Source organism: Penaeus vannamei, unplaced genomic scaffold (genome assembly GCF_042767895.1).
Source record: "Penaeus vannamei isolate JL-2024 unplaced genomic scaffold, ASM4276789v1 unanchor118, whole genome shotgun sequence".
Lineage (NCBI taxonomy): Eukaryota > Metazoa > Arthropoda > Malacostraca > Decapoda > Penaeidae > Penaeus > Penaeus vannamei.
In genome coordinates this window covers 65,001-75,000 of record NW_027213122.1, presented here as the reverse complement: position 1 = coordinate 75,000, position 10,000 = coordinate 65,001, and the positions used below count along the sequence as shown (strand labels likewise).

Below are 10,000 nucleotides of genomic sequence, written 5' to 3'. Positions count from 1 at the left end.
TTAGCTGAGGAGGCCGTGTGAGGGCGGGGCTGAAGCGGAGGCCGGCGCTGTACTCGCGCGTGAGCATCCGGAGGAACATTCTGAGGAACAGGGAAGGGGAAGGGCGAGTGAAAGAGTAAAAGACAGGTAAAAGTAAGGTGGCAGATGAAAGAAAGAGGAAACTGGTGTGGCAAAAGACAGGCAAAGGTAAGGTGGCAGATGAAAGCTAAAAGGATGAAGGGAAAGCTAATATGCTCCCCAGGTAAGCAGGGATACTGGTCGAGTTCACAGCACATTGTATGTATATGAATATATAGACAAATATATATATGTATATGTTTTGAGAAAGTGTAGGTAACTATCTTTGTGTAAGTGCGTGCCTGTGTGTGTACGTGTCTGTGTGAGAGTATTTTTTGCGTGTGTGAGTATTTGTGTGTGTGTGTGTGAGTGTGCACGAGAGTTTGCACGTGCGCTAAAGAGATTAAAGTTGAAGACGACCGAGAGAAAAGCGATGCCCGCCCTACCTCTTCGTGCCCAGCGCCGCCCTCTCCTCTAGGTGGGCGATGGTGTCAGGCAGCGCCACGCCCAGCGTCTCGGGCAGCGCCAGTGTTGCCATGCCCGCGACGATGGACGACACCCCGAACACCACTGAGGGCGCCCAGGGGTACGCCGCGCCCTGGCAACAGCGGAAAAAAAAAAATTATATCGATCAGTTCTGAAGCTTTTTAGTTACATCTATTTTTTTTTGTTATTATTATTTTTTTTTTTTATCTACTGTTTTTTATTATTATTGTTATTATCATCATTATTATCTTCCTGATTATCATAGCTGTTTTGTTATTATTGGAATCATTATTGCAATCTCTATCATTGTTATCATTAATGTTATCGTCATTATTATTATTGATATTATTATTATTATCATCATCATTATCATTGATATTATTATTATCATCATTGTTTGTATCACTATTTGTATTATAATTGTCATTGCTATTATTATCATTATTGTCGTTGTTATTATTATTATCATTATCATTATTATTGTTATTATTATTATCATTATTATTATTGTTATTGTCATTGTTGTTCTTATTATTAGTATTAGTACTATTGTCATCATTATCATTATTACTATTATTATTACTATCATTATCAGTATCATTATAATTATTATTATCAATATAATCGTTATTATTACTATTATCATTATCAGTGCAATTATCATCACCATCATCATCCTGGGGCTTACTATTATCATCATTATTGTTATTGCTATCATTGTTATTTTTAATATTATCGTTATTATCACTATCATTGTTATTATTGTTATTATCAGTAGTATTATCATCATAATGATGATAATACTAATAATAATAGTAATGATAATTACTGATATTATTATTGTTACTACTACTACTACTACACTGCTGCTACTACTATCATTATAATTGTTATTATTATTATTGTTATTATTATCATTATCATTATTATTATTATTATTGGTATTATTATTATTATTATTATCATTATTATTATTATTATTTTCATTATTATTATTATTATTATCATTATAATTATTATCATTATCAATGTTATTACTATCATTATCATTATTATCATTGTTGTTGTTTTGTTGTTGCTGTATTACTATCGTTTTTATATCATTATTATTATTATCAATTTTATTAATATTATTATTATTATTATTATTGTTGTTACTATTATTATTATCATCGTAATTTTTACTTTCTCCGCCTCTTCATCATCTTCTCCATCATCACCAACATAATTATCAATATCATTATCAACACCATCCTCTCCCTACTTCTGTTATTCTTTCTATTACCCTTTCTCTTCATTTTCATCCTCCTCCTCCTTCTCTTCGCCCTCTTCCTCCTCTTCCCCTTCTTCTTTTTCGTCTTCCTTCTCCTCTTCCTCTTCCTCCTTCTTTCATCCTCCCTCTCCTCTTCCTCCTCCTCCCTCTTTTCCATCTCTTCCTCCCTCTCCTCCTCCTTTTCCTCCTCTCCTCTCCTCCTCCTCCTCTTCCTTCCTCTCCTTCTCATCCTCATCCTCATCCTCACAAGATATCCATATATCTATCCATCTATCCACCTATCCACCTACATACCCATCTATCTACCCATCTACCCTCCTATCCACCTACATACCCATCTATCTACCGATCTACCCACCTATCCAACTACATACCTATCTATCTACCCATCTATCTACCCATCTACCCACCTATCCAACTACATACCTATCTATCTACCCATCTATCTGTATTCACACGTACACACACCCCCAATGCCTGCGAAAGGGACTCACAAGATATCCATCTATCTACCCATCTGCCCACCTGTCCACCTACATACCCATCTATCTACCCATCTACCCACCTATCCTCCTACATACCCATCTATCTACCCACCTATCCACCTACATACCCATCTATCTACCCACCTATCCACCTACATACCCATCTATCTACCCACCTACCCACCTACATACCCCTCTATCTACCCACCTATCCATCTACATACCCCTCTATCTACCCACCTATCCACCTACATACCCCTCTATCTACCCACCTATCCACCTACATACCCATCTATCTACCCACCTATCCACCTACATACCCATCTATCTACCCACCTATCCACCTACATACCCATCTATCTACCCACCTACGCACCTACATACCCCTCTATCTACCCACCTATCCACCTACATACCCCTCTATCTACCCACCTATCCACCTACATACCCCTCTATCTACCCACCTATCCACCTACATACCCCTCTATCTACCCATCTATCCACCTATCCACCCACCTATCCACCTACATACTCATCTATCTACCCATCTACCCACCTATCCACCTACATACCCCACTATCTACCCACCTATCCACCTACATACCCCTCTATCTATCTATCTACCCATCTATCTGTATCCACACGTACACACACCCAATGTCTGCGAAAGGGACTCACTAGATATCCATCTATCTACCCATCTACCCACCTACGTACCCATCTATCTGTATTCACACGTTCACACACCGCCAATGCCTGCGAAAGGGACTCACAAGATACTCCGTGATAAAGGGGGAGCAGGTGGATCCGAGGCGAGACATCATGAAGGCTGTGCTGACCCCTCGAGTCCTGACCTCCGTCGGGAAGAGTTCGGAGCAGTAAAGGACTATGATCTGGAAGGCCGACGTGATCATCATTTTCCCGATCATGGCTAAGGTGACCGCGAGCCATCCGCATCCTGGTGGGGGGGGGGAGAGAGAGAGGAGAAAGGTTAAAGTGGGGTTGGAGGTAGGGGGTTGGGGTTGGAGTGGGGAGGGAGAGGGATGGGAGAGGGAGATGGAAGGTGGTGGGGTTTAGGTCATTTTTTTGTTTTTGTTTTTTCTCTATCTATCTATTTCTCTCATTCTCTCTCTCTCCCTTTCCCTCTCTCTCTCTCTCTCTCTCTCTCTCTCTCTCTCTCTCTCTCTCTCTCTCTCTCTCTCTCTCTCTCTCTCTCTCTCTCTCTCTCTCTCTGTCGTGGTGTATCTCTCGTAGAATTAGGACGTGTTTGTGTGCTGTGCTCAGCCGTGAGAGATTTCCAGAACCCTGTGTTTACCCGCCCCCACCTAGTCCTCGGACAGGGAGCGGGTGAGGTGCCTCAGGCCCTCCAGTGTTCCGCAATCTACCCAAAACTGTCGTATAACAGTCGTGATCCAAAAAGACAGGAAATTGGATAATTAGTGTGAAAGGGAATATGGAAAGTGGTTGTTCCCATAAGAGGGAAAGAAACGACGAAAGCGCAAGTGAGATGAGTGATACTGAGAATAGATACGAGCAGGAAGAAAAGAGGAAAAAGAAATATGAAAGCAAGGAAGGAAGTCAGAATGAAGATGTGAACGGCAGGAAGAGGCTGCTATTCCCGCAGAACTGTGCCATGAACTTCATGGAGAAATTAAGATGGGCCACGCAGTTGGGCCGGGACCACCGTGGTTTTGAGCCGCAGAGGAAGCCCTGACGACTCAAGGGTACAAGGGGACGGTGATGACTGTCCCAAAGGGTGGGGAAAAACTCACGAAAGTGATAATTTTCCAATACCCTATTGTACTGGACCCTGAATATCTCCTGGACGACGAAAGGTTCGTGTGGGTGAAGAGGAACGAGTCCAGGGGTGAGGAGCGGAGTCAGCTCGTAGTACCAGAGAGGATCTTCATCTCTGGAGCGGGGTACAGGAGGGTGGCACCGTATGTGGAGCCGCCAGTCATGTGCCTCAAATGTTGCAGATGGGGCCACAAATCGTGCAATGCCAACAGGACGCCCGATGCAGGTTCTGCGGCAAGAAACACGATTCCAGGATCAGCCGGGCCAAAATAAAAAAGGGAGACAGAATTCAGCCTTGCTGCTGCAATTGCGGAGGCCCGCACAATGCCGGATCTCTGGCATGCAGAACGAGGCCTCAGTGGAAGGTAACTTCGGCCGTTCCCCACCAAGGAGTCGCAGAAGAGGCACCGAGGGAGGCAGGGCCGGTCACTATGCAGGCAGAGGTGCCGAGGGAGACAGCAGCTCCTGTCCCGAACGCCTGGCTGCAGGGCCCACCGGCCGTGGTGCCTAAGGAAGACAAGCGAACGCAGGAGCAACAACAGGTGCAGGAGGTGCCGCGCAATAATGATGGGGAGGCAATATCCGCACTCACGCAGATGATGCAGGCCATGATCAAGAGGATGGACGCATTAGAAAAACGGCTTGCAGAAAAGGAACAAAAAAAGGAAGAGGAGACCGTGAAAGAAATGAATAGTGGACTTGCAAGGGAAAAAAATAGAAAGAAAGATTACCATTAAGGGTAAAGAAAGGACAATAAAATCAAGCATAGTGGAAGGAACATCTGAGGTCTTCCGGTCAGTCCTCCTAAAATGTAAGGATCCGGAGAAAGAAAACCTCCTGAAAAAATGGGAAATTATTCAAGAGCTATGGGGAACTATTCAAAAAGTAGTAGAAAAGCATAAGGACACAATCAAAACCTGATGGAGCGTAGTATTAGAATATTATCGTGGAATGTTAGTAGTTTGCTTACCAGAGTTACAGACGTTCACTACTTTGTACTGAAAAACAATATTGACGTAGTTTGTCTCTAGGAAACCAGGGACACGAAAGGTGATACTCCTAAACTTAATGATTATAGAGCGTACAACCTTCATGCCGGTGACCGAATACGGGGAGTGTCATGTCAAAAGTTCAGTACCCTCTGAACTAACAGAGACGTCGTGCAGAACTAACGGCATAGAAAGTGTGTGTGTGAAGCTTCATTTGCAACAAGGTGAAATAAGGATAAGTCCGATATGCGAAGCTGAGCCTCGCCCGGGCTATGGGGGAGCCCGGCCTGTGCCGACAAATGTCGACTCAATCAACGTGTGTCAGCGAGTGCTGACGCGACAGAGCTTAGTCCTTACCCACCGTGGTGCCCAGCCACAGCAGTAACCTCCAAGCAAAGATATATTCCTTGATATATCAAGAATGTGTGGGGAAAAACGGAAAGAAATAAGGGAGAAATACTGGAAAGAATTTGCGCAAAACATCGAGGAATGCAAAAGCCTTAAAGAAATATGGCATCACGTCAATAAGGTGAAGGGCAAAACAAATAACCTCATCGGTCACCCACACCCAGAGGAGGAGGCAAACAAACATATTCAGAAATGGGCGAAGGCATCTTCACTGGTGTCATTGCCACAACACACTCGCGATGCTTTAGACGCATGGGAAATTGAACGAAAAGAACAAATACAGTCATCCTTAAATATTACTGCAGTATCTTGTCAGACCATCGCCAGGAGAAGATGGCGTTATATATGACATTCTAAATGCATTAGTAAGCATGGAGAACAGCCCTTTATTAGATCTTTTTAACATGAGCTATTTGGAAGGTAGATTGCCGAAGGCCTGGAAAAAAGCCTTAATAATGCCCATTCCTAAATCGTCAGGTGGATACAGGCCTGTATCTCTGACATCCTGCTTATGCAAGATGATGGAACGAATAATATTAAACAGACTAATGTATGTGATTGGAGATAAACTCTCTTGTAATCTGTACGGGTTTATGAAAGGGAAGGGAATATCTGATTGCCTAATTCAGTGTTTATCCAACGATGCAGAAAAGTGTAGAGTATTTGTTGATTTACAGGGAGCCTTTGGTAAAGCCAACGGAGAAGTGATTATGTATGAGTTGGCAATGTTAGGGGTCACAGGAACGTTGCTTAAGCGGATCGGTGACTATTTGTCTGAGAAAAGAGCTTTTGTGTGGTTTCAAGGCTGTTTGTCAGAGGAAGAAAATCTTGAGCTGGGAACACCACAGGGAGGCGTTTTAAGCCCAACACTTTTTAACGTACTGCTGAACAGAATAGCCTCAGAGAGCTATCCTCAGGGCGTCCAGCCAATTATATACGCAGATGATATATTGATACAAGGGACTACACAGCGCCGTTTACAGACAGCGCTGAAAAACTTTAGTAAACTTGCTCAAACATTAGGGCTGGTTATCAATGAAGAAAAGACAAAATTTTAGAGCAAACAAAGGGGCAACGTGAGATTCAGTTTAAATGACAAACAGGTGGAAAAAGTATTGACATATAAATATTTGGGAGTATACATTGGTTTTACTGTATCAAGTAAAGATGCTGAGGTGAATCATATATTGACTCAGTGTAGGGCGCGACTGCAGCCGCTCAGAGCACTTGCTTGTCGCGGTGTAGGAGCTGGGGTGCCCTTGCTGAGGCTAATCTACATTAGTACGATAAGAGCCAGCACTTTCCATAGCCTGTCAAGGCAGACTCCGGAAACTTGAAACCATACAAAATGAAGCTATGAGAATAATCCTCGGGTGTCAAAGGAATACCAGGATAGATATAATGAGAGCAGAGACGGGATTGCAAAGCATTGTACAGAGAGTGAGAGAGATCAATGCAATAGCGGCCATCAGGTTAATGAGAGGGACCAGTGGAAAGAAATTAGTGAGAGATATGGCCAGCGGTTTTAACAACATGAGATTATTTTATAGGTAAGGCAAGCGAGGATATATGAAGGAACAGAAATAGCATTCAATATTATGACCTGAAGGATTATTGTCATTCTCATCAGACACCTCCTAAGGTGCCGCAATGGGAGGATCAGGATATTAACATAGATGTAGACCCTCTCTCTATGAATAAATCCATGTATGAACCAGGTCAACTTAAAGCAACGTACAGCCATAAAATAAATAGTCTAACACGACTTGACATTGTTTACTGTGACGGGCCAGTCCTGGAAGATGGCAGAGCTGGGTGCCGAGTCATCATCAGACAGTTCACTGGGAGCGGAGTGGTCACCACAAGCACTGGGATGAGACTGAGCAATCACATATCTTCAACACAAGCTGAACTATGGGCAATACTGACGGCGCCTAAAGAGATTGAAATCATTAATAAGGATTCCTACTTCTTTGTGGACAGCAGGGGAGCACTGGACTCACTTAACAGCAAGAACCCTGTGTTTGACCACATAGTTGGCGAGTGTCGTTTGATAGTTCATAGGTTGCGAGGTCAGGGGCGTGTGATTGCATTTGTGTGGATCCCTTCGCATGTAGGTGTCACCTTCAATGAAGCTGTTGATGAGATCGCCAAGGGGGCGACCAGGAAGCATGAGGTAGACATTCACTGCATGCGGACTCTTAAACAGGTAAAGAGCAATATCAAGAGGACATAGTTAGACTATGACGAGGCCAGGAAGGGCGACGCGATCAGGAAAAGCGATACTCTGAGACACTATATGCATCTTGCGACGAACACAGACTTTGCTTATGGGAAGGGCAAGAGCAAATGGAAAGACTGTGTACATGAGAATCAGGCTTGGATATAAATACTATTGGGAGTTAGGCGTTCCAGCAAGCGAGAAAGAAAAAGAATGCAGGGTGTGTAGTTTACCTAGATCACATACATTGACGCATTATATATTACAGTGTTCTATGCTTCAGACACATAGAAATGCAGAGATAACAGGTTTACCTGAACAGGCTGTATGGATGATTAGGAACGGTCAGGTATTCGAGATTTTGAAGAGGTACAGGCAATTTGCACCAATATCATAAACATACCTCGCAAATATGCATAGGTATGTAGGCTGTTACTCCTGCTGAGACTATAATGTCTCCTACTTTACTGTTGATGAATGGCGTATGTTAGGCATCATTCTCCTGAAATACAATCATTCCACTCAACAATTGATTCATCTCTTCTCCGGGATTATAATTATATATTGCGTGCGCATATTTTTTTGTGCGCTGTATTTGATTATGTAAGGCCAGGAGAGGACTTATCTGGATGAGGGTGGGAGTGTTATATCACCTTAAAGATATGTAAGCCAATGACTCTGAATTCTTGTAATGCTTGTAATTCTTTATAATTTAAGTGCTATATTTAATTTTAAATATTATTGTACCTAAGCTTTGTATAAGGAATTGTGAGGCCGCACAGGGACTTATTAAGTAAGGGTGAGGATAACCTAAGTTACCTCATCCTTTTGAGATGTAATCTTACTTTTGTCTCAATAAACATGTCAAAGTCAAAGTCTCTCTCTCTCTCTCTCTCTCTCTCTCTCTCTCTCTCTCTCTCTCTCTCTCTCTCTCTCTCTCTCTATCCCTCTCTCCCTCTCTCTCTCTCTCTCTCACCCTCTTGCTTTCTCTCTCTCTCTTTCTCTTTCGCTCTCTTATTCACTCACTCCCCCCTTGCCTCTCTTACTCTCTCTCTCTCTCTCTCTCTCTCTCTCTCTCTCTCTCTCTCTCTCTCTCTCTCTCTCTCTCTCTCTATCTATCTATCTATCTCTCTCTCTCTTTCTCTCTCTCTCTCTCCCCCTTCTCTCTCCCTCTCTCTTCCCACCCCTCCTCTCTCCCACCCCTCTCTCTTCCCACCCACCCCCCTCTCTCTCCCGCTCACACTCCCTATCTTTCTCTTTCTCCATCCATCCATCCATCCATCTATCTCTCCCCTTCTCTCTCACACACTCCCCTACACAAACAACCCCCCAACCCCCCTCAACCCAACTCACCCAGAGGAATGAAGGGCAAACACAGCAAAACCGCCCCACTGAACAGGAAGAAAAACACCGTAGGAGCTCGCCGGCCGAAGCTCGTCACCACAGGCACCATCACCGTGTAGGCAGGCACCTCCATCACGCCCATGAGCACCATATAGATGAAGGGGTCGCTGCTGAAGATGCCTCCGCCGAGGGAGAGGCCGTAGTACACCATCCCGACAATGAGATAGTCGACGTACATGCACAGGGTGATGATGCGAAGGCGGGGCGTCCTGGAATGGGGAAGGGAGAGAGGGAGAAAGGGAGGGGGAGGCGAGAGCGGGAGAAAGGGAGGGGGAGGCGAGAGAGGGAGAAAGGGAGGGGGAGGCGAGAGCGGGAGAAAGGGAGGGGGAGCGAGAGAGGGAGAAAGGGAGGGGGAGGCGAGAGAGGGAGAAAGGGAGGGAGGCGGAGAGGGAGAAAGGGAGGGGAGGCGAGAGAGGGAGAAAGGGAGGGGAAGGGGAGGAAGGGAGGGGGAGGCGAGAGAGGGAGGAAGGGAGGGGGAGGCGAGAGAGGGAGAAAGGGAGGGGGAGGCGAGAGAGGAGAAAGGGAGGGGAGGCGAGAGAGGGAGGAAGGGAGGGGGAAGGGAGGAAGGGAGGGGGAGGCGAGAGAGGGAGGAAGGGAGGGGGAGGCGAGAGAGGGAGAAAGGGAGGAAGGGAGGGGGAGGCGAGAGAGGGAGAAAGGGAGGGGGAGGCGAGAGAGGGAGAAAGGGAGGGGAGGCGAGAGAGGGAGGAAGGGGAGGGGGAGGCGAGAGAGGGAGAAAGAGAGAGGGAAGCGAGAGAGGGAGAAAGGGAGGGGGAAGCGAGAGAGGGAGAAAGGGAGGGGGAGGCGAGAGAGGGAGAAAGGGAGGGGAGGCGGGAGAGGGAGAAAGGGAGGGGGAGGCGAGAAAGGGAGAAAGGGAGGGGAA

At 45.3% G+C, this 10,000-nt stretch overlaps 1 protein-coding gene across 1 annotated transcript in view; it reads right to left on the bottom strand.

Moving 5' to 3' along the window:
* Positions 1–10,000, bottom strand: part of LOC113808145 (organic cation transporter protein) — a 30,192-nt gene that overhangs the window by 1,947 nt on the left and 18,245 nt on the right. The window contains exons 9-12 of the mRNA XM_070119372.1: positions 9,070–9,329; positions 3,075–3,259; positions 504–655; positions 1–80 (exon numbers count right to left, since the gene is read on the bottom strand). The exon at positions 1–80 is cut by the window's left edge and continues 1,947 nt beyond it. Of these exons, the coding sequence (XP_069975473.1) occupies positions 1–80; positions 504–655; positions 3,075–3,259; positions 9,070–9,329 (677 nt within the window). The remainder of the gene's footprint in view (positions 81–503; positions 656–3,074; positions 3,260–9,069; positions 9,330–10,000) is intronic.